General features: G+C 44.5%; 1 protein-coding gene across 2 annotated transcripts in view; it reads left to right on the plus strand.

Annotated features, from left to right (window-relative positions):
- The first annotated feature begins 2,353 nt into the window (after positions 1-2,353).
- The window catches only part of LOC116971238 (neuronal acetylcholine receptor subunit beta-2-like), a 43,030-nt gene continuing 19,574 nt past the window's right edge, over positions 2,354-25,809 (plus strand). The window contains exons 1-3 of one of the 2 annotated variants that reach the window (XM_033018229.1): positions 2,356-2,585; positions 21,694-21,839; positions 22,230-22,274. In XM_033018229.1, coding sequence (XP_032874120.1) covers positions 2,540-2,585; positions 21,694-21,839; positions 22,230-22,274 — 237 coding nt within the window. In that variant the 5' untranslated portion in view covers positions 2,356-2,539. Of the gene's footprint in view, positions 2,586-21,693; positions 21,840-22,229; positions 22,275-25,809 lie in introns of both variants that reach the window. The other variant, XM_033018230.1, reaches the window with a different exon arrangement.

Raw genomic sequence — 25,809 nt, forward strand, 5'->3', positions numbered from 1 at the left:
GGAAAAGTGAGTAAGAATAAAATATATGGGTAGACACAAAATACTGGGGTAACCCATTCCTTCTATCCAGAGATGTTGCCTGTCCCGCTACCCCTACTCCAGCATTTGTGTCTACCTTCGATTTAAACCAGCATCTGATGTTCTTTCTGACACATAAAATGTACGGGTGTTTTCCTTTATTCATTGAGGTATAGAATATAAGAACAGGGAAACTATGCTAGAACTCCTTATAAAACTCATTAGGCCACGGCTTGAGTAATGTGATCAGTAATGGTCATCAAATTACAGGAAAGGTGTGACTGGACTGGAGAGGGTGCAGAGGAGATTAACAAGGATGTGCCAGGACAAAACAAGTGTAACTATGAGGAAAGACGATAAACTGAAGTTACTTTCTTTGAAATAAAGGAATCTGAAGGAAGACTGGAGTGAAAAGTACAACATTTTGAGGAGCCTCAATAGAGTAAGAAGTGTGAAGACCAGGGGACATAGATGTAAAACTATTGCTAAAAGGATTAACAAGAGATGACAAAAATTGAACCCACTGACTGAAATGGTTGAAAGGACTGAAAAACCCTCATCACTTTCAAACAGGACTTGGTTGATCTGGAAGAGCAGTGACCTGCAGTCACAGATCCGGTGTTGGAAATTGGGATTAGGCAGAGGAACTTTGTACACAATAGGTCAGACATGTCATTAATTGATCCTGTCAGTAGAAGTATCCCGACCCGAAATGTCACCTATTCATTCCTTCCCCAGATGCTTTTGTCCTGTTGAGTTTCTTCAGCACTTTGGGTTTTTGCTCAAGATTCCAGCATCTTCAGTTTCTTGTGATGCCATTTTCACTCATCCGAAATGAGACATTCCCTTTGTTCTACCCGTGCCTCCCTCACCTTATAGAAGTGTAGTATCTTTATATTTTATATTCTTGATGTTTGTAATACTTGAGATATTTAACTTTTATACTTCGTATTTTAAAACTTTGGAAACTCTACATGTTTGTGCTCTATGTGAAGGCCTTTGTCCCTTGCATTCTGGTTTGATTGTCTTTGTAAGAGATAAGGGAGGCCCAAGATCCTCTTGCAGCCATTAGCATAAATCAGTTGTGAAAGTTATATGACCTTTGTAACTCTGTATCAAGCCCTAGCTAAGAGAAATAAGGGGCCCAAGAATTGGAAGAAATGTGGTTTAAATAAGGGTGGATCACGGAATGGAAAATAACTGGGAATGAGGAGAAAAGTTAATGCAAGTGATTGATTAATGCTAAGGGAATGTTTGCAAGTGATTGGTTATCGATAAGGGAATATCTGCAAGTGATTGGGTATGGAAATGTACCGGGGATGGGACATACAGAATTAAACATGCCATAAAAAGGGGCAGCTCTTTGTTTGGAGTGAACTCTCAAGTGATTTACTCTTTGAGTGTTCTAGCCTCGATTTGCAAATAAAGGTTTGAACTTCTTGAAGAATTCTCCGCTTCGCCTGAGTTAATTTTGAGTATCAGTAACCACGACAACATCTGTCTGACTGAAAATTAACCCACACATCTTTTCCAGTTATGATGAAGGATCACACATCCAAAACAAGACTCTTCCTCACTCCACAGATGTCACTGAACCTATTGAGATTTTCCAGCATTTCCTAGTTTTGATTCAGATTTCCAGATTCAGTTGGGTCTTTTGTTTTAATTTCTACACTAACTTTTAAGACGTGTTATTGTTGGACCAGGAGCCCGTGTCCCTCTGTGAATATAGGGCAGGTGTATTTATGGTAATTTTTTTGTGGTTTTAGATAAACAAAACTTTATGGGAGTCAGCAAGGAGAGCATTTGGGATACTGCAGAGATAACAGGGGGAACGGTGAGGGTTCAACTCCTGATGGGTAGATCCAGAGAATCAGGGCGTTACTGAGGCCAGTGTGCAGTCTGCAGCTATTCATAACTGCAGGGGATAGGTGGCCATTGTTTTCGTCCATCCATCTGTCAGATAAAATGTGTAGGAAGGAACTGCAGATGCTGATTTACACCGAAGATATATCCAACATGCTGGAGTAACTCAGCGGGACAGGAGGCATCTCTGGGGAGAAGGGATGGGTGGCGTTTCGGGTCGAGACTCTTTTGCAGACAAGAAGAAGGTCTGAGAAAGGGTTTCAACCCGTAACATCACCCATTCCTTCTCCCCAGAGATGATACCTGTCCCGCCGAGTTACTCCAGCATTTTGTGTCGATCATGGGTCAGATAACCTGTCCTCAGACTCTAAGCGTCAACCATTCCACTGGGAGTTGTCTTCTAAGTTCCTCCCCCTCCCTCTCACTGTCTTTTCCTTCCACTCCTCCCCTTCTCCACAATCTCCGTCCCCATCTGTCCCTTCTCATTGGCGCTGATGCGACCTCTCGCTGTGTGCGGAGCCGAGACTGCGTGCGGATCAGAGGCGGCGAGAGCAGCGCGCTGTTTGTCCACAGCATCTTTGGTCCACAGCCACACACTCGCCCCGTCTCCAGTCCTCGTCTGGGCGGGCGAGAGGGGGATCCGAGCGCCAACACCATGCTTCGTGCGTTAACAGCCTCCCTGCTATTCCTCGTCTGCGAAAGTAAGTCCAATCCTCCCTTCTCGTTTGTTCTGCGTCGGCATGAATTTAACTAGATCCGGGAGAAATCTTATCCCAGAAGAAACAGGGCTGGGAGCCGCAGGAGCAGATCTCCGGGAATGGTTCCTTCCAGTGGTTTATAGTTGTACAATTCACGCCGATCGTCATGTGTTATTTCTGGGCCGTTTTGCAGTGGCCATGATAGTTGTGCGGAATCTGTTCTGTCAGCTGTTTATTGCAGATGTGAGTGTTTGTTCCGAGCCCGGCTCCGCCGCTGAATGGTTTACACACTGGTAGCTTATTTAGCTGCGCGCTGCCTGTTGTAGCAATCTTTGGCAGGCATATTCCTCATATTTCACGACTGGCCATTTCAGTGAATTTCTAGAAAACGTGAAAACGTATAAATGCAAGGATGTTATAATTAGTCTGCAGACAATTCCTGACTCAAAGTACTGACAAAGCTCCTGCCCCTTCTACACTTCTTTAGTTCGGGCAGTCGTGACCCTCCCTGATACAGCATTACGACATTCGCATTTCAGTGTAGTTCAGTTTTCAGTTTAGTTTATGGTCACGTGTACCGAGGTACAGTGAAAAGCTTTTTTGTTGCGTGCTCACCTCCTGTCAGCAGAAAGACAGCCAACCAGTCAGCAGAAAGACAGCCAACCAGTCAGCAGAAAGACAATTCATTCATTCAAGGGGCAAGGACATCGCTGTTGGAGCCACCATTTATTGCCAATTGCCCTTAATTGCGCTGGGACCGAGGAGGCAGTGAAGGTGGAGGGTATGGCATTGACCGGCATGTAAGGACATTACTTTAGTTTTAGTTTAGACATACAGCATGGGAACGTGCCCTTCAGCCCATCAAGTCCACACAGACCATCAATCATCCATGCAGGTAGACATCCCGCTGAGTTACTCCAGCATTTTGTATCTAGCTTCGATTTAAACCAGCATCTGCAGTTCTTTCCTACACAATCATCCATGCAGATTATTCTACGTTTTTCCACGTTCTCATCCACTCCCTACACACAGGGGCAATTTACTGAGCTAAATTAACCTACAGACCCATACGTTTTGGGGATGTGGGAAGAAACCTAAGCACTCTGAGGTTTCCGACGTGGACACAGGAAGAACATACAAACTCCACGTAGACAGCACCCGAGGTCAGGATCTAACCGAATAGTGAAAGGCATGGATAGAGTGGATGTGGAGAGGATGTTTTCGACTAGTGAGGGAGTCTAGAAGCAGAGGTCATAGCCTCAGAATTAAAGGATGTTCCTTTAGGAGGAGGAATTTATTTCGTCAGAGGGTGGTGAATCTATGGAATTCGTTGCCACAGAATGCTGTGGAGGACTTCAATAAATATTTTTAAGGCAGAGATAAATAGATTCTTGATTAGTACGGGTGTCAGGGGTTATGGGGAGAAGGCAGGAGAATGGGGTTCAGAGGGAGAGAGGGTTTGCTCCCTCCAACAAGCAATCAAATCATTATCAAATTCTTCAGAAAAAAAGCAGCAATTGGATTTGGATCAAAAGGAGAGACAACAATTGGGCTGCAAGATGAAGACAGGAGGGTATGGAATTGAGGGGGGTGTAACTGGGACGCCAGGTATCACTGTTGAGCCCTCTGGAGATGTTGTGGGCTTATCCATGAAACGTCAAAGAAGGAGGGTGCCCAACTGATGACCCCGATGACGTACCTACCCTACCTTTCACCACTCCAATTCCACTGCAAATAGCAAGAGTGCCGACTTATTACAGGGATTGAAACATCAAGTCCTATTAGCTCTAGTTAAGGCAGAGATAAATGGATTATTGATTAATACGGGTGTCAGGGATTATGGGGAGAAGGCAGGAGAATGGGGTTCAGAGGGAGAGATAGATCAGCCATGTTTGATTGGCAGAGTAGACTTGATGGGCCGAATGGCCTAATTCTGCTCCTATCACATGACCTTATGAGGATCAAACTCAGGGCTCTTGCCCTGTGAAGTAATAGCCGAACCTCATGAATGACAGTAGTTACTTTAACCCAGCCTTCTTTTAACATTTTACTTATTCTCTTAAATATAAATTGTTCAGCTATCAGGGTGGGATTTGATATCACATTTCCATCCATAGTCCAGAACTCCAATGGTTCATCCAGACCCTTTATCATACTTCAGTGCAGTATTTCCAGATCTGTTTGTTAACATTTTCACGTATAACTTCAGGACCACATTTATTTTTTTGTATGTAAAATGTTCACTTTTTTTCCATAAGTTTAAGTACAAATTGCTCAAACATGCTCAGCTCCATTGTTGGAGAAATATCCAGAAGCCACAGGATATTATTTTGTTTTCTGTTGTCAATCCAACCTAAAGCAGTTTGTTCTCTTGCCAAGTTTGTAAAATTTAAGGTTTATTTGGATGTCTGATTGAAATGAATCCAACCATTGATTTGTGGGTGGTTTAATGTGGTTTGGGTGGTTTAATGTGGGATATCAAAGCACCAGGGGAGGAGGGGGTTATGTGAACTGTTACTATGAACATTAAAAATTCACATGAACTATGGAGCCGCTGAATGAAAATTGGTAGATGAATTTAAGTGTATTTATACCTCTGGAGAAAATATTGACATCAGTAAAACTTAATGTGTGTTTTCCTCATACCACCCCAAGACATATTTTAAATACTTTGCCTTGATTCGAGTGGAAAAAAAAGGGCATTTCAGCATCTTAATTTTAATTCATTAAAATTTGATGTACTTAGCATATTTAGAAGTAACAATATTTTTAATTGTGCAGTAATTTGCTTTCAGTTTTGTACAGACTTATTGACTAGCTTCAGTAACAAACAAAACACTACAGACTCATAGGATCATAGATTCATTCAGTAGGCCATTTGGCCCATCAGGTCTACACTGACTTCCCATACAGTAATCCCATCTGGCCCATCTTTCCTTGTAATCCTACAAATTAGTGTCCTGCTCTTTCCACTATGCCTATGGATAGGCAGTCCCAGATCTAATTAAGCTGTAGAATTCTTTATGTCCCAGGTCATTGAACTATTTACCAATGGGGATTGGTTCATTTTATTTAACCTTTTCCTGTAAACTTCCATTAAATTACTTCTTCCTTTTCTTTGCTTCAAGAAGAGTAACCCCAGCTTCTCCCGTCTAACCATAAAGCTGAAATTCTTTAGTCCCCAAACCATTCTAGCCATTCCTATCTGCATCTTCCTTAGAACATGTTTCTAACTGTAAGGAAACAGTGTTTGACTGTAACTCAAAACAATTATGGTCAAATCTTAGAGACAAACACCTGGAACACTCTATGGCCTGAGTGTTGGTTGACAGTATAGCTGTCAGCTATTGCACTATCAGCGTGGTCACTGGTCAATGTGGAATCGATGGGCTAAATTATCTGTTTCCACATTGCATCTCTAAAGTCTAAAGTCATTGTGGTAAATTTCTTCTGCACCCACTCCAAAGCCTCCACATCCTTCCTGTAATGGGGCAGATCAGAATAGTATGCAGTACTCCAACTGTGGCCTACCTAATATCCTACAAAGGTACATGGTAACTTCTTGACGTTTTGTTCAATGAAGGCAAGCATACCATACACCTTTGTATTCATTCTACTTATGTTGCCACTTTCAAACAGTGATAAACTTGGAGCCCAAGATGACTCTGTACATTAATACTGTTAAGGGTCTTGTCATTAACTGTATGGTTACTTCTTACATTTGATCTCCCAAAGTGCAACACCTCACACATTAACTTGTTTTCCAATAAAGACCCAGTATGGTCTCACTTTGAGTTGGGCTATCCAAGTACAGTTTTAGGAAGCCCTTTTGGCTCCACCTAACAAATTCTGTTGCGTCTAAGCCTTTTTCACTAAGTAGCTCCCAGTCAATATTGTGGAAGTTAAAGTCACCAACTACAACAACCCTATTGTTTTGCATCTTTCGGTAACCTTTCTACACGTCTGTTCCTGTGGTAATCTGCCCACATATCTGTTTGTGTGCTTGTAATTATAGAGGGTGAACTTCTGCAATAATCCATTGGACAGACACAGCCAAATATGTTGAAATCTTAATGAGGTGCTATGTAACCATGAGAGACATCAAAACATTTCTGCCTTTGCTCATAAGTGTTCTCCATACTGATCTCACTGTTTCACTGTTCTTCATGGTAGTAAAGAGGATATAGAATATTGGCCATTTGTCGAACTCCACCGCTAGGCTGTGGGCCGAGGTGCTTTTTCGTTTAAGTTCATGGCCCAAATCACATAACTACCTGAATTTTAAAAATATTATAGAAATCATACCTGAAACTAGTCAAGAACAAAACCTGCACATATTTTTAAAATATGTTAAAACCTCCAATTTTCTGAGTAGTCATTGTCCAATCAATGCACGTTTGACATTGCGTCAGATGCCAATTGACCAATCACGTGCTTTGTTTCTTGGTAGCAAGGCAGCGAGCACTCTGGGATCATGGCTGCCTCCTAATTACATCAAAACAATGGCAAGGTTTCGAAGGAATAAAGGTAGTGTTAACCTTGCTGATAAATATGTTTTACAATTGATTTATCTTAGTAAAGTTATGATGTGAACTGTTAAATAAAAATGATAAATCAAAATGTAGAGCTAGGGTTTAGGTTAGGGTCAGTCATTCAGTCGGTCATTCGGTCGGCCAGTTGGTCGGTCAGTCAGTCAGTCAGTCGATCGGGCTGTCAGTAGGCTGGTGGATGCTGCGAGGTGTCGATCGGGCTGTCGGCCGGCTGGTGGATGCTGCGAGGTGTCGATCGGGCTGTCGGTAGGCTGGTGAGTGCTGCGATGGGTCGGTTGAGCTGTCAGTAGGCCGGTGAGTGCTGCGAGGGGTCGGTCGGGTTGTCGGCCGGCCTGTCTTGCAGCGAGCGAGCAGGCGGACCAATGGAGCTGGCGCTATGGGAGTGCTGAAGGTGACCCGGGTGGCGTGCAGGGCAGTGCTGCTCCTCACCATCATCACCATGATGATCCATAAGGGCATGCTGGCCGAGGAAGACACGCTGAGCGGCTACACTTATGGAGCCCGCAGCCGGTCCCAAAGCAGCTCCAGCTCCAGCTCCAGCTGTGGGCAGCTCTGGAAGAGGGGGTGCGAGTTAGTGTTAGGGTTAGGGTTTGGCATTTTCCTCACGGTGGAAGATGCCTTAGCCTTCCCCCAGCCTGGCACTGCTCCAGTCCCACTATGGCCGTGACCCCCACTCTACCTACTAGCAGTCAGTGGGGTTCAGTAAATGGGGGAACGCACAGGATCTGCCCTCACCCATTAATTAGGCGGATTTCAGGAGCCGGTGAAACCCGGGACCTCTGCGGCAGTCTCACTCAACATGCACACTCACAATTATATTAATTGTATTATTTTTATATAATATAATTATATATAATTACAGTCATATTCACGTCATGGTTAATATATAATAATATGGTTTAAATAGACAGCAGCAGGGAATTAGGCTCCCATGGAGTAATATGAGTATTGAACACTAGATGGTGCTTACTTTTTCGATCTCATTTTCTAATTAGCTTAATTGATTAATGTGCAATTTTTGGCAATGACGAGTTATGACTTCCTTCTCAATTATATTTTATCTAAATCTGTGCAACATTTCAAGTAGTTCCCAAAAAGTTAAATTCTGGACACATTTTCGATGCTCGGCCCACAGCCTATGCTGACATTTGAATCTATTAGTCTCATTGGGTAGAATATAGGAACGGGAGCAAAAAGATAGCCAATACAAGACTTATTCCCCAACAGTGACTTTGTACCGAAATCACAGAAAGCCGATATATTGGTGGGCAGATTAGGAAGGTAAATGGGATGACAGCTTTTATTACAAGAGAATTTGAGTATAGGATTAATGATGTTTCACAACAATTACACAGAGCCTTGATGAAACCATACCTGGCATATTATGTACAGGTTTGACCTCATATTCTAAAAAAGGACATACAATACTTGCTATGAAGATAATGCAGTGAAGCTTCATCAGAATATTTCCTGTATAGCAAGTTTATAAAATGAGAAATATTGAGGAGAGCAGATTTATAATTCACTAGAGTTTACTGGAATAAGGTGATGTAATTGAAGCATAACAAATTCTGATATAGTTATGACGAGGATGTTTCCGTCAACTACAAGGTCCACAACTGGAGGTCAAAGTATTGGAATTCAGGGAAAGCTGATACAGTAGGTCTGAAAAGAAGAGACGAATCACTGGTATTAAAATCCCAAAGGACTGTAAAGGTTCAATCATTGAGTACAGACAAAACTAAGATCAATAGATTTCTCGTTATTCAAGGAATCATAGGATGCGGGGATAGAGTGGGACAAGGATGTTTAAATAAAACTGTTCACAAATGGCAGGGCATGTTCGAATGCCCTATCCCTCTTTCTAAGGCACAATGGTTTGTTAATAAGTGTAAGGTTACCACCCCAAGTATGACTCCTTCTCAGTAGAATGAGAAGCCGACACTCAGAACAATAGGTACCCAGTACCCTTATACTTGTTGAGCACTGTAAACCAAAAATAAATAAATACACAGAATTATGACAGTACAATGTAAAATAGAAAGAGGAATAGACATTTTGGCCCTTTGTGCTAGGTCCATCATTCAATTAAATCCAGGTTGATCTTGTAGCTAAACAACAGTTTCTTGCATTAATCCTACATTCCTTTACACTCTTACTGCCTTCAAACATGTCCATCTCTGTCTTGATTACAGTAACCGAGCCTCTCTAGCCACCACAATGCATGTAGAGCTGCTCCTTCAGAGCTCCACTGACCTGGTTGAGTGGTGTCCAACACAACCTCTCACTCAACATTAATAAAACTGAGGAACTAATTGGTGACTTCTGAAAGGGGCATTTTTAAGGCAGAGATAGATAGATTCTTGATTAGTATGGGTGTCAGGGGTTATGGGGAGAAGGCAGGAGAATGAGGATGAGAGAGAAAGATAGATCAGGCACGATTGAATGACGGAGTAGACTTGATTGGCCAAATGGGCTAATTCTGCTCCTCTCACCTAAGAGACCATGCACCATTTTTCGTTGTTGTGTTGGCTCCACAGAGAGGTAGCAGCTTCAAATTCCTGGGTGTTCAAATCGTGGATGACCTATCTTGGGCCCAGCTCAGAGATGTAATCGTGAGAAAAGCACACCAGTATCTCTACTTTCTTAGATGCTTAAAGAGATTTGGCATGTTACTGAATAACCCAACAAACCCGTACAGATCCGCTGTAGAACGTAACCTGACGAGTTGCGTGATGGCCTAATGTAGCAATTACAGTATAAACAAGGTCCCCGTCATCCATGATATGCTCCCTTCTCACTGCTCCCATGGGGCATGAGGCACAGAAACCTGGAGTCATGCACCACCCGGTTCAGGAACGACTACTTTCCTACAACCACCAGTTTCTTGAAACAAGCTGCACAACCCAAAACCTACAAAAACAAAAAGATGTCATGCACCGCCTCCTGCACTACCATAGATTTGCTCACTCCAATTGTGTTTTGTACCAAAGCCTTGTTTTTGCAATCCTTTTCTTTGTATTGTCTTATAAAATATCCATTCATGTATAATTTATGTTTTTGTGTGTTCCTGTAATGCTGCCAAGCAAGATTTTCATTATAGCTGTACCTCAACGTATTTGTGCATGTGACAATAAACACGACTTGACTTCACTCTTCTCTGTCTTGAACAACCACTGACTTCATTCCCATGGAAAATAATCTTTGCAAACACCACAACTTTCTCTTACTTTATTCACCTGCAGCATCAGTAAGGTGGGTTAGCATTGGTTTCAGATAAGTCTTGAAACAGACATCTGAAATTGACTGACATCCATTACAAACCCACTGACTCCCATAGCTATCTAGACTACACGCCTTCCCACCCTGCCTCCTGTAAAGACTCTATCCCCTACTCCCAATTCCTCCGTCTATGCCGATTCTGCGCCCAGGATGAGGTTTTGCATACCAGGTCATCAGAGATGTCCTCATTCTTTAGGGAACGGAGGTTCTCCTCTTCCATTATAGATGAGGCTCTCACTAGGGACTCCTCAATATCCCACAGCTCCGCTCTTGCTCCCCCTCTCCCCATTCGTAATAAGGACAGAGTCCCCATTGTCTTCACCTTCCACCTCATCAACCGTCGCATACAGCATATAATCCTCCAACATTTTTGCCACCTCCAACGGGATCCCACTACAGGCCACATCTTCTCATCTCCACCCCTTTCTGCTTTCCGCAGAGACCGTCCCCTCCTGGTCAACTCGTCCCTTCTCACCCAAACTACCCCCTCCCCAGGTACTTTCCCCTGCAACCGCAGGAGATGCAACACCTGCCTCTTCCCCCCTTGACTCCATCCAAGGACCCCAACAGTCTTTTCAGGTGAGGCAGAGGTTCACTTGCACCTCCTCCAACCTCATCTACTCTATCCGCTTTTCCAGGTGTCAACTCCAACATATCGGTGAGACCAAATGCAGGCTCGGCGATTGTTTTGCTGAACACCTCCACTTGGTCCGCCTTAAACTACCTGATCTCCCGGTTGCTCAGCACTTTAACCCCCTCCCATTCCTAATATGATCTTTCTGTCCTGGGCCTCCTCCATTGTCAGAGTGAGGCCCAGCGGAAATTGGAGGAACAGCACTTCATATTTCGCTTGGGTAGCTTACACCCCAGCGGTATAAACATTGACTTCTCTAACTTCAAATAGCCCTTGCTTTCCCTCCCTCTCCATCCCCACCCCCATCCCAGTTCTCCCACCAGTCTTACTGTCTCCGACTACATTCTATCTCTGTCCTGCCCACTCCACTGACATCAGTCTGAAGAAGGGTCTCAACACGAAACGTCACCCATTCCTTCTCTCCAGAGATGCTGCCTGTCCCGCTGAGTTGCTCCAGCTTTTTGTGTCTACCTTTGATTTAAACCAGCATCTAAAGTTCTTTCCTCCACAGCCTTGAAAGGATCCAGGGTTATGGAAATATCCCTGGGTCACTAACTCTTGTGCTGGGAGTTGCTTGCATGAATCCAATGGTATAATTAAGTTTTAGAATGGTGAAGATGAATCTCTACTGAAGATTGTAATTGTAGTCTGATTCAGGTGTAACATGGGATATTTTAGCATGAGGGAGTGTACTGGTTAGGGTGTGATTGGGACATCAAAGTTGAAAAAGATGTCTGCATGTTGAGAAGCCAGTTGTAACCTTGGGATCCAAGCTTTATGAAAAATCATATTTGAGTTTAGTTTCTTGCCATGTGTACAGAGGTACAGTGAATATCGTTTGTTGCGTGCTAACCAGTCAGCGGAATGACAATACATGATTACATTTGAGCAACCTACAGTGTATAAATACATGATAAAGGGAATAATGGGAATAATGTTTAGTGCAAAATCAAAGATAGTCTAAGGGTCTAAAATGCAGTAGATTGTAGTTCAGGACGGTTCTCCAGTTGTTGGTAGGATGGTTTTGTTGCCTGACACAGATGGGAGGAAACTGTCCCTGAATCTGGACATGTGTGTTTTCATACCCATTGCCCGATGATAGAGGCGAGAAGGAGTAGCTGGGTGCACCTCGTCCTTGATTATGCTGTTGGCCTTGCCGAGGCAGCATTAGGTGTAAATGGAGTCAATGGAAAGGAGGTTGGTTTGTGTGATGGTCTGGGCTGCGTCCACAATTCTCTGCAATTTCGTGTGGTCTTGGATGGAGCTGTTTCCAAACCATGCTGTTATTATTTATTTAGCGAATGCAAAGTCCTTTAGCCAAGCAGTTGCCTCTTGATCTGCTGTATGAAAGGTGACAAGTCCTCCTTTGAGTCTTTGTTGAGGGCATGTTTCAATGATGTGTTGCATTGTTTGCTGCTCTCCACAAGCACACCGTGGGGTTGGGCTGCTGCCCCATTTGTGAAGGCTGGCCAAGCAGGGGCCATGTCCAGTCCTGAATCTATTCAGCGTCGTCCACTGCTTCCTTGGGAGATTGGTGCCAGGGACCGGTAGGGTGGGGTCTGACACCAGATGTTTATTTGGGACGTCCTTGGACTCCCATTCCTTTTTCCAAGCTGATTGGATGGTGAAATCAGCTGGTGGTGGGTTCTTCCAAATTGGTCGTCTAGATGGAAGTCGAGCAGTGGGTGGGTTGAGGATGTCCATGTGAATTGGCAGGTGAGGGGAGTTTTTGGTCTTTTGGAGCATCCTTTGAGTGAGGACTACTCGCCGGATGTGTGGAGGGGCTATGTTGGATAGGACAGGGAGCCAGGGGAGTGGTGTTGAGCGGATTGTTCCTGTGATGATCCTCATTGTTGAGTTCAATTGGGTGTCCACATGGTGTGTGTGGGATGACCTGGACCAAACAGGGGCACAATATTCGGCTGAAGAAAATGCAAGGGCTAGTGCTGAAATGCGCAGTGTGGGGGCTGCTGCCCCCCACTTTGAGCCAGCAAGCTTACTGAGGAGATTGTTTCTGGACTTCACCTTAGCTGCTGTTCTTTTGAGATGTTCCTTGAAGGATAGGGTCCTGTCAAGGGTCACTCCGACGTAGGTTGGAGTGGGGGCATACTTCAGTTTGGTCCTGCTCAGATAGATGTTTGGTTCTCTTGTGGCTTCTGCATTATGGAGGTGTGATGGACCCCGATCAAATGCTTTCTACGGTGTATCTGTAGAAGTTAGTGAGAATTGTTGGGATATGCTGAACTTCCTAAGCTTTCTAAGGAAGTTGGTGGTTCTAAGGAAGTTCATGTTGGTATTCGCTGAAGTTCATCAGGGTATAATAATGGGCCAGTCCCACTTAGACGATTTTTCAGGCAACTGAAGGCAACTGTCAAGTTGCCGGCACTCGCCTGAAAAACCGGCAACTGGAACGGCAACTGTCAGAGTGAAACACACACACATCGCTTCCTTCACCAGCCGGTTATGCAGGTGGGGGACAGGGCAAGCGGGGGGAGCGCTGTCTGAGTGAAATTCACGCCGTGCAAAGCCAATGTGATACAGACACACAACGCGATGAACAAGAAGGTTGGCGCTGTAATTATGACGCTAAAAAACACAGTGTACGGTAAGTCCTTTAAAAGAGTGGGGGGGGGAGGGGAAGAAGGGGGAGACTGGGGGCAGACGGAGTGGAGATAACTTTTTAGAAGAGATACACGGTTGTGAAGCTTGGCGGACATTAACATTACCGGTCAGTATCCTTGGGTCTCAAAACTACTGCTTACGTCTTTTTTCCCCAATGAGCCAATGAAATTCACCAGTCAGCACTGGCTACAACCTACGAGAACCTAAGAGAACCTTTGATCTCCTGGCAACGCACTAGGACCTCCTGGCGACCCAACTACGGCATGAGAATTCTCTCTACTCTCCATGGCAGTGTAAATTGTTCGTTCTAAGCTTCCCCCCAGTCTAGTTTCAACCAAATACCAGTGAATCAAGCACTTGCGCAACTAATCTTTATTTTGACAAAACACAATTACACTTCAACTACTATACCTAACCACCGCGGGTTCGATCCTCGTATCTGCCTGATCAAGCCCTCTAGGTCTCGCTCAAACAGAGACACTCCAGAAGGTCACGCAGTCCCAAGCACTTTTCCAGAAGATCGACGCATTACATCGTGGCAGCGGATTTTTATAGGTCCCTGGATCTCGAGGGGCTGTATCACATTGGGGTGGTCTCTTTACAATCCAATTACAGATATCGATTTAACCCCATACATGACAGGCATCTCCCTAACCCAATAATACAGTGGCTAATACATTATATTCAAACAGTGTTTCTCAGAGGAAGCGAACCTCGCAACATTTATACTGATATGCAAGAAAACCAGACAAGGCTCAATACCTCATCCAATCAACATTCAACAACATAAAGCTTTGCAACATTATTTACAATTATTTACAAGGTGTATGTCTGGTTTGCAGTCATCCAATCCATTCTGTGCTTTTGCACCTAATTACCAGGGTCTGCAGATGTTCCCATTCTCTTCCTGCAGCTTAGATCTGGGCTCGAGACAAACTGGCACCACTGCAGTTTGTCCCATTTCCACAGAGAGCACTTTCAAATTGACCAAATGGCCCAGCAGCCCTGAACCCTATACTCAATTTTAGAGTCCTAGCTTCTTCAATCTGGCCAGGATTAACATGTTGAAAAATTAACAAACATATAGCTCAAATAAATTTACATACCATATTATTTGTACACGAAATCCATTCTTCTCTTTGTTTGCAGGAAAAATATCCATAACTTTTTCATAGAAATTAGCAGTGGGACGTTGCTCCATCTGAGTAAATCTTTCCTTTTCAATAGAAATTAAAGCAAGTGATGAAAGCCTTTCATTGGACATTCTATTCCTGGTGAAGCTTTTAATTCTTTTCAAAGCTGAAAATGATCTCTCAACAGAAACTGTTGTAGCAGAAATTGTTAAAATTAAATGTAGCAGCTTCACGGCTTCAGAAAACGATTGTTCCAGTCCATTTTGAAATATAAAAACAAGTAAATCTTTAAATGATTTATCCCAAAACAAGTGCATTCTAAATTCCTGCTAGATCCGCTTTCAGTCTTATGACATCAAAGAAGTTACGGTAGTTTCTTTCTAAACTTTCCATTGACTCCTGATCAATTTGACAAGCAAGTTTTTGAAACTTTTTTCCATCAACTAAGGAAATGAATTGTAAATTGTTGAAGTCGCTGTATCTTGCTTCCATATGCTTCAATATATCAACCAATATCAGATCAAATATTCGTGCTCTCTCTTCTTTAATTGGACGTTTTGAACGAGATTTTGATTCAGTCAGGTCATTTTCTTTGCAATATTCTTCAAACTTTTCATGAATGTCATCAAAATATTGGCGCAGATCCTTAAGCGAATGTAGTGTTTCATTGATTCTTTCAATTCAATAAGGAATATCTATCCTTTTAGTTTGCAAAATGTTGTAGAAAGTGTCAGTTTTATTGAAAATGTCATTATAAACCATAAGAGGAAAGTATGTAGAATCTTTTGCTCCTCACCAAAGTTTCAGGATCCCACAATAAAGGATTGCTGTTAATGCTGTCAAAAAGTTTACAGAGGTCTCCATGATATTGCAAAATAGTTTGGATTTGCTTTGAGATTGAAGTCCATCTGGTTGGTGCTGCCTTTGGAATGTTTCTGCACTATTTCATCAAGAAATTGTGATCGTTTTGTAGAATGACTAAAAAATGAGGCAAAAGTGTCAATGGTCTTGAAAAGGCCGGTACGCTCAGGTATGAATTTAGCTGACTGAGACAGAACAAGATTCAACTTATGAGCATAGCAGTGGGTAAATAAATCTGACGGTGCCTTTTATCTTACTTTAGCTTGAACACCATTTAGGTTTGATGCCATTACCATTGCTCCATCGTATGTCAGTGCTACAAGTTTCTCAGCACAAGTATAATTGTGTAAGTTATTGAATATGCATTCTGTTACACTAGTAGCAGTTCTGTCCTTAAGTTTGTCAAAGCCTATAAATGCTTCTTTAATTTCATTGTCCAATATATACCAGAATACTGTAGAGCATTGGGCTGTATTTGAAATATCAGTGGATTCATCCACTTCTATGGCAATGAATGGGGCTTTTGCGATCTCTTCTTTAATATTATTTCTACAACTGTGCCTACTGCTTCAATCAAGTCATTTTGTATCTTGTTAGAAATGCCAGAAAAAAATGGATGAACTCTGTAAATGATGTGCCGATTTTTCATCAAATTTTGCTGTATATTGCAGTAACTCAATATAGTTTCCATGATTTAGCGATTCTTTGTTTTCATTATCACCGCAAAAAGCAAGTTCTTGTCTGATCAAAAAGCAAGTAGCACATATTAACTTATTTAGTATCTCTCTGTTCTCCTTAACTTTTTCATTGTGAATATCGATGCTAAGTTGCTTCTGCTTATCTATGAGCAAGTCGATCCGTGTAGACCTTCAATGCTATTTGGCTTTCATAATGCGCAGCAGATCTCACGTGCTTGTTTAAAGCATTAGGCAAATTATTTAAATCACTGTATCCACCTGCTACCCATACAGTTCCACTAGATACAGAAAATAACAGGCACGGGAAACAAAACAATCTATTTGTTGAAATACAACCACATAGCCACTCTTTCCTGTTGTACCAAGCTGTTTTAAATGTTCTAATTGTTTTTGTTCCTTTGCGCTGTTGAAGTTCTTTAAGGTCCGGTGATGGTCTGCCATTTTTAATTATTTTGGTCTTTTCCTCATAAGTTTGCTTCGAGAAACTCTTCAGGTAATCACTATCCATCTTTGAAAATCCCGCCAAGAAACGTGCGCATGCGCAGTGCGTAATGCAGCACATGCACGCAATCCACAGTGTAAAGGCAGAATATCAGCTGCCTTTACAGACCATTCCCACTGATGGCTTGAAGCAGCGTCGACGGCAAATGAGTAGCACATAATTCCGCGTTTAAAACGTACTGCTGATGAAAGGCACGGGAGAATTATGCCTCCCTAAGAGATCGATCTCTTAGGGGGGTATATTTATCCCGTGCCTTTACTATTTATGACCATTTTATATATGGTTTATATATATTTTATACTAGACTAAGTGGGACCCGTTGGGTCCCATGTTCACATGGGAGGGCTGGTCCCCCGACGCAATATTCCACCTCTCCACCAATTCCAATATTGGTGGCCAGTGGGGGGGGGGCTTTCTGGAGTGCTGGTATGGGTTCTTGGGGTGGCAGCTCAGTCCCTCAAGCCTGATCTGCTGGTAGCTCACTCACGGCTGGTGGGCTGGCAGTTGACTCATGACTATTCCTTGAAATTCCATTTCAAGCAGGGTGCAAGACAACCAAATTCAAATCCATGTTCCTACCATTTCAAGCAGGGTGCAAGTCCACCAAAATTCAAAACCATGTTCCTACCATTTCAAGCAGGGTTCAAGGCCACCAAATTCAAGTGCAGTTTCTTACCACTATGAGCAGGGTGCAAGGCCACCGGATTCAAACTCAGTTTCCAACCACTTCAAGCAGGGTGCAAGGCCACCGAATTCAAGTGCAGTTTCATACCACTTCAAGCTGGATCCAAGGCCACCAAATACAAGTGCAGTTTCATACTACTTTCAGCAGGGTGCAAGGCCACCAAATTCAGTGCAGTTTTATTCCACTTCAAGCAGGGTCCAAGGCCACCAAATTCAAATGCAGCTTCATACCATTTCATGCAGGGTGAAACCACCATAAAACCACACAAAACACCAAACTCACAGTTCAGTAGACATTCAGTGTGTTCAGTTGATTCACAGCTCAGACAGAGTCATGACCTCTCCCTCCCCCATCATGCAGAGACTGAGCCACATCCACAGTTCCGGGTTTTATAACCCCTCCCCCTCCCACCGGAAAAGGTGTGGCTTTCAGGGCGTGATTGACAGGAGAGAGATTCTCAACAATTTTTAAACACTAATAACACTTTTATTTTTCATTGATGGGAAGAATTCTCTGCACCTGCTCAGTGGAGTGGGGACTGAGTAAGGGCCAAAAATCACAGCCGTAAGTGTAGCGTTTTATCTAAAATCAATATACAGTACAAACAGTAAATGCATTTGCAGTAGTGCCTTTTAACTTCAAGCCAAAGCACCCAAGCTGCCATTTGCAGTAAGTAGTGCTTTTCAACTTCATGCCACCATTTGCAGTAAGTAGTGCCTTTCAACTTCATGCCACCATTTGCAGTAAGTAGTGCCTTTCAACTTCAAGCCAAAGCACCCAAGCCACCATTTGCAGTAAGTAATGCCTTTCAACTTCAAGCCAAAGCACCCACGCCACCATTTGCAGTAAGTAGCGCCTTTCAACTTCAAGCCAAAGCACCCAAACAACCATTTGCAGGCAGTGCCTTTTTACTTCAAACAAACCATATTTTCAAGCCACATTAAGGGTGCTCACAGTTGTGTAGACATTTGTTCTGTGTTATTCAGAGCTCAGAGCAACGTGACCCTTGGCTTCATCCATCTTGCAGAGAATGAGTGAGGCACACCACTTCCTGGTTTGATAGTCCCTCCCCCTCCCTCCAGCAGGGGCAGCAGAGAGAATGGTGATTTTTTAAAACTTCAAGCCAAAGCTCCCAAGACACCATTTGCAGTAAGTAGTGCCTTTCAACTTTAAACCAAAACACCCAAGCCACCATTTGCAGTAAGTAGTGCATTTCAACTTCAAGCCAAAGCACCCAAGCCAGCATTTGCAGTAAGTAGTGCCTTTCAACTTCAAGCCAAAGCACCCAAACAACCATTTGCAGGCAGTGCCTTTTTACTTCAAACAAACCATATTTTCATTTTCAAACCACATTAAGGGTGCTCACAGTTGTGTAGATATTTGTTCAGTGTTATTCAGAGCTCAGAGAGATGTGACCTTTGGCTTCATCCATCTTGCAGAGACTGAGTGAGGCACACCACTTCCTGGTTTTATAGTCCCACCCCCTCAACCTCAAGCCAAAGCACCCAAGCCATCATTTGCAGTAAGTAGTTCCTTTCAAATTCATGCCACCATTTGCAGTAAGTAGTGCCTTTCAACTTCAAGCCAAAGCACCCAAGCCACCATTTGCAGTAAGTAGTGCCTTTCAAATTCATGCCACCATTTGCAGTAAGTGGTGCCTTTCAACCTCAAGCCAAAGCACCCAAGCCACCATTTGCAGTAAGTAGTGCCTTTCAACTTCAAGCAAAGCACCCAAGCCACCATTTGCAGTAAGTAGTGCCTTTCAACTTCAAGCAAAGCACCCAAGCCACCATTTGCAGTAAGTAGTGCCTTTCAACTTCATGCCACCATTTGCAGTAAGTAGTGCCTTTCAACTTCAAGCCAAAGCATCCAAACAACCATTTGCAGGCAGTGCCATTTTACGTCAAACAAACCATATTTTCATTTTCAAACCACATTAAGGGTACTCACAGTTGTGTAGACATTTGTTCAGTGTTATTCAGAACTCAGAGAGACATGACCCTTGGCTTCATCCATCTTGCAGAGAGTGAGTGAGGCACACCCACTTCCTGGTTTTATAGTCCCTCCCCCTCCCTCCAGCAGGGGCAGCAGAGAGAATGGTGATTTTTTTTAAACATTAATATCTCTCTGATTTATCATCGATGGGAAAAATCCTCCGCACCCGTAAGGCGGAGGGGGGCTCTGAGCGAGGTGGCCAAAAATGACAGCCATAGGTGGCGGCGTTCTGTCAGAAATCGCAGCACAGTGGGCCAAAAGCGGTCAAGATCAGAGTTTTAGTAATATATAGATATATAAAATAATTACCATTTTATAATTTTAGTCAGGGTAGGCACTGCCTACCTTGCCTACCCTGACGGCACTTGCCTGCAAGGGACCGACATTTGACTTTGCTATTCTTTTTCCCTTAACATATCTAAATAAGCTTTTACTGTCCTTCTTTACATTCCTGGCCAGCCCCTTGTACTTCATCTTTTCAGCCCGTATTGACCGTTTTGTTTCCTTCTGTTGTCCTATGAAAGTTTCCCAATCCTCTGGCTTCCGGCTACTCTTTGCTGTGTTAGACATCTTTTCTTTTAGTTTTATTCTATCCCTAACTTCTCTTGTCAGCCTCAGTTGCCTCCTAGAATCTTTCTTCCTTTTTGGAATGAAATGATCCTGTGTCTTCCGGATTATGCCCAGAAATTCCTGCCATTGCTGTTCCACCGTCATTCCTGCTAGCATCCCTTTCCAGTTTACCTTGGCCAGCTCCTCTTTCATGCCTTCGTAGTCCTCTATGTTTAACTGCATCACTGACACTTCCGATTTAACCTTCTCCTTCTCAAATTGCAGATTGAAACTAATCATATTATGATCACTACCTCCAAGCTGTTCCTTTACCTTGAGATCTCTTATCAAAAGCAAGCTAGTAAAAGGCTAACTGGCAAACGTGGAAGTTGTAGTGTATTTTCTAAACTGAACTCGGTGTTCTGCTTCATGTAAGGTTACTACGCAAAGTAAGATGTTACAGTCAACAAGGGTAATTGACAGACAGAGGATTAGCTAACAAAGAGAAAACAGAGAGCTGGAATAAATGGCTCATTTCTGTGGACAAGCTACATCTGCTGGCATGGCTTCGGGATCATTCTGGATCTCGGCTACAACAATCTTTACAGTCATGTTAACGACACAAAATGCTGGGGTAACTCAGCAGGACAGGCAGCATCTTTGGAGAAAAGGAATGGGTGACGTTTCGCATCGAGACCGTTCTTCAGACTGAAGATTCAAGGATGTGCTCAAAGTTTCCTTAAAGAAGAGAAACATTCTCACTGCCTGGCACTTCACGGTTCGATGCTTGAAATTATGCATCAATATTACACAGAAGCCCTGTGTGAGAGGGGGAAAGAATTCACTGCCTCATAAACTGACAAACCACTCACCCTATCAGCCACTGTGCATTCATCTGAGGAAGTCTGCAATTCCCACAATAGCCTCATCAGTCATTTCAGAACCAAGTTTGGAGCTATTTACCTTGGACCCAAGGGATTGCATAAAGAGCAGAAACGTCTACTCCAAGCTCGGCAGAGGTCCTCCGGGAAAAGTTGCTTTCTGCTTCTTTCAACTCAAGGCATTAACTTATTGTTCATTCCTTCTGAATATAAAAGTCTGTACATGAGCAGGTGGTGCATGGAACGTTAGTGCTCTCAGTGGGATCTAATTTTCAAACCCATTTTTGCACTATTTCAGATTGTACTACATTATTTTTACTCATCCACTGTTTCTCTGCGAGCTGCATATGAACAAGGAATTTATTTGTACCCTGAGATTTTATGTGGAATAAATTTGGGCATTTTTAACCTTGTGAATTGTGTGCATGGATCATACCCTGAATGTCTGATTCAGTGTGAATGTTAAGATGAAAGATGTGAGCTATAGCATGTCAGATAACACTTTGAGGATCTTACTGAACCTTGCAAGGGCATGGTGGGAATTTGTTGGGAAAACTGAGAAGCCATAATTAATTAGCCTACTCCGACTACAAAATAAAATTCTAGTAACTAAAACCTAAAATGATCTAATCTTTAATTGCATCATAATTCCATCATAAATCCAAAATGAATGAAACAAGTTAACATTTATTAAACCTATCTTGTTTTCCTCTTTCCAGGTGCTTTTCCCCCGAATACAGAGGAATGCTTAGCAAACTACCTCTTACATGCTGATCGCTATAATAGGCTCATCAGACCAGCAAAGAATAGCACTGACATAGTAACCATCGCAATAAAGGTTTCTCTTTCACAGTTAATAAGTGTGGTGAGTACACAATACTTTAGCCGAAACAATAATTTTATTTTAACTGTAAAATAATTTTCTCAAAATAATAATAATAATAAAATAATAATTTAGATTAAACCTTGGTGCTCCCCATTATTACTTTAGACTCACTTCATCCAATGGAATGCAAATGGGGTTGAATAATCTGTAATCTGTCAGATGATGATGGCAAAAACTGTTAAACTCCAAGATCTCGCATCTTGACGAATTATCTGGATGAGATAGTTTGGATTACCACGTTCTGCTGATTAATTTAATTAATTATGTGGTGTTCTCATTTTGTTTGGATCATTTGCCAGTATGCATGAACATATTTAGAACAAATTTGCTTAGAAATAAATGTGTGGGTTTTTTTTGTTGTTTCTCCAGAATGAAAGGGAACAGATTATGACCACAAATGCTTGGCTCACTCAGGTTTGTATAATTTATCCACAATATATTGATGATAGGTGTAAAACAATGGAACTATAATAAACCTGTCCCATGATAATACAATTTATCTCTCTCCCTCTCTTTTTTTTTTTTTTTTTTTTTTCAATTCCAAGACTTTATTCGACACAACAAATGATACAACCAATCAAGTCATAAACAAAAAAGAATTTACATTATATCAAGTGTCATTATAATACAACATTACATTCATTGTTCACAATACTCTCAACCCCACGCGGTGACCAGCGCCCACGGAAAACCTCCAAAGTCCCCGTGGACACCGCATGTTCCCTCTCCAGGGACACACGTGCACGGACGTAGGCCTGAAAGAGGGGCAGGCAGCCGACTCTAACCTGAGCATCAACCGCCTGCTGCCTGGACCCGCGTATGGCCATCTTGGCCAGGCCCAGGAGTAAACCGACAGGTAAGTCCCACCCCCCCACTTGGCTCTCACAACACCCCGCCTTGTGTCCAAACAAAAAGAATCGTAGGACTAAAATGCAACCAGAACTTTAGGAACAACCCCTTCAGATATTGGTACAGGGGCAGTAGCCTCTCACACTCCATATAAACGTGGAACACGGTCTCTTCCTCGCCACAGAAAATACAGGCAGCGACGAGCCCATGAACCGACTCAAAAGTTTGTTACATGCCATCGCTCTGTGCAGCACTCTCCACCCCAGGTCCCCAATGTAAAGGGGGACAACTCCCTTGTAGAGGGACCCCCACTGGGGACCTTCCCCGCCTTCAGGTGGTAACACCGTCCGCCATGGTGTGTCGGGACGGGAAACGTAGGCAAGGAGGTGCAGAATGTGCAGGAACATTCTATACAGTGAGCGTCTCTTCGCGTCACGAAACGGCACGCTAATCATCTCAGAAAGGCGGGTCAGGTTGTGTGGAGCCGGTGCCTGAGATATATCCCGGAACCGAGGCCCGATGAGCAGATCTGACGGAGCGGGTAAGAGCTCATTCAAAACCACTCTAGGCGCACGCCTTTCCTCGACACCCGCCATGGCTGGGTGAGGACCAGCCACTCCCGCAGCCGCAACATCCCCCTCCCCTCGTGGAGCAACACGCTGGCTGAAAACAACCAGATTCCTTACTCTTAACACATCCCGGTAGAAAAAAAGCAAGCCCCTTAGGGCGGGTCGACTGATGCCCGCCACCGGGAGCCGCGAGACCCCCCATAGACAACGACCCCGTCGGAAAAAATACGTGGCCAAAGCGTGCCATCTGGGGGGTTCTCTATATACATATACCTCCTCAGAGTCCTGAGGCGGAGAGCCGCCACCTGGGTACGCACGCATACCAAGGACTGGCCGCCCTCCTCTAACGGGAGACTCGGGACCGCTGCGGAAACCCAGTGCTTCCTATTTCCCCAAAAGAAGTCCACCAGTTTCTTCTGTAAAGCATTTACAAAAATGGAAGGCGGGACAAGAGTAGCCAGCCGGTACCATAACATGGAGGCCACCAGCTGGTTTATGACCAACACCCTCCCCTGAAAAGAAAGAACTTCAAGCAGGCCTGACCAGCGCCCCAGCCTGGCAACCACTTTCGTCTCCAACTCCTGCCAGTTTGCCGGCCAAGCATCCTCAGTGGGACTCAGGTACACTCCCAGATAGAGGAGGTGCGTGGTGCTCCACGCAAACATTGCCATCTCCTCTGGCAGGGAGTCCACCTGCCACTGACCCACTAAAAGTCCAGAGCACTTGCTCCAATTAATCCTGGCAGAAGGTGCAGCCGAGAAAATCTTCTGGCAATCACGCATCCTCCGCAGGTCACCAGGATCGGTGAACATAAGGAGTACATCATCGGCATACGCCGAAAGAACCACCTCCACCCCCGGGCCAGAGGGCCAGGCCTGTTAACCTCCTCCGAAGAAGACACAGGAACGGCTCCACACAGACCGAGTACAACTGACCTGACATGGGGCACCCCTGACGGACCCCCCTCCCAAAATGAAAGGGAGTCAACAACGCACCATTAACCTTCACTAGGTACTCCACTGCAGCATACAAAAGGCGGACCCGGGCCACAAAATGCGGTCCAAATCCAAACGCTTGCAACGTCCCGAAAAGGTATTTATGCTCTACCCTATCAAAAGCCTTCTCCTGATCAAGAGACAGAAAAGCAGCTGACTGACCAGTACTCTGTGCTAGATGAATCAGGTCCCTAACCAGGTGGATGTTATCCTGGATGGACCGGCCAGGGACTGTGTAGGACTGGTCATAGTGAATCAACTGAGACAGCATGGAGCCCAGGCGATTTGCCATCGCCCGTGCAAAAACTTTATACTCTGTGCATAGGAGAGAGACCGGGTGCCAGTTTTTCAACAAGCGGAGTTCCCCCTTCTTGGGCAGCAGGACAACAACTGCTCTGCACCACGAGAGGGGACACCCCCCGCCCAGAGGACACAGCTCCAGAGGGGTCTACCCTATCACCTGATCTTGTGGTACCCTCGGGAGATCCCTGAAGTGGAGGCCCAACCTCCAACCCAGAAGACGTCATTTCCTGACCTCCAACCACATCGGTGGTGGAAGGTCTGGAAAAATACACCCCCCTAACTTTGGACCCACGTCCTTGCTGTTCCTCGCCAGGCCCAATCCTCCTTTTTGTCCCACTAGCATTCGGCGGTGTGGTGACCTCCATAAGGAAAGGGTCTTCCTCCTCCACACTACCCCCAGCCACTTTACCACCCGCACGTTTTATCTTCCCTACCCCCGTCAGAGCCACCTCAGCTCCTTGCTGGGCCATAGCAGTTGCACTCTGGACCTCACTGGAGCTGACAGGCGCCCCTTGGGTGATCTCCGCACTCGGCAGTTGCACACCCGCCTGCTTTTGACTCACTTGGGTGATCTTTTTCTGATTTTTCTTCTTCTTCTGCTGCTCCTATTTCTCTCCACCCTCCCTCTGTGCCTCACCTTCAGTCACCCCCACAGGTTCAGGATGTAGGGGGCGGGGGCCATCGCTGCCCCGGGTCCCCAAGGCGGAACTTGCAGACCCAGAAGGGCTATCACCGCCGCCCCGGATCACCGAGGCAGAGCCGGCAGCCCCAGCCAGGTCAGCGATTCCACCCCGCCCCACCGAGGCATGACGAGCAACCCCTGATGGGCCAGCAGTGCATTCCTGGGCCGCTGCGCTAGAAGTTCTAGCAGCGACCCCGTGATTAGGACATTCCCTACGGAGATGTCCATAACCACCGCACGCATGACACCGTGCCTTTCCCCAACTCCAACGCGCTGTTCTAGGGAGACCCCTACACTCCACCTCGAAGCTCCCCTCATCGCTTTCCCCCACCCCCACCTTCACGAACACCCTCCTCTTGAAACTGAGAATCCCTTTTCCTCCGGGTCCCCCCCAGGGTGCATGAGCCTAAAGCACTTAGACCGCACCTCCCCAATCTGAGACAGGTACGGAATGAGTGTCGCATCTGGAATATATGTAGGGCAACTACGCAGGAGAACCGGTCTCACCCTGGACACCCATGGGTCCACCTGTATATGGACCCCCCCCCCCC

Source organism: Amblyraja radiata, chromosome 3, assembly GCF_010909765.2.
Source record: "Amblyraja radiata isolate CabotCenter1 chromosome 3, sAmbRad1.1.pri, whole genome shotgun sequence".
Lineage (NCBI taxonomy): Eukaryota > Metazoa > Chordata > Chondrichthyes > Rajiformes > Rajidae > Amblyraja > Amblyraja radiata.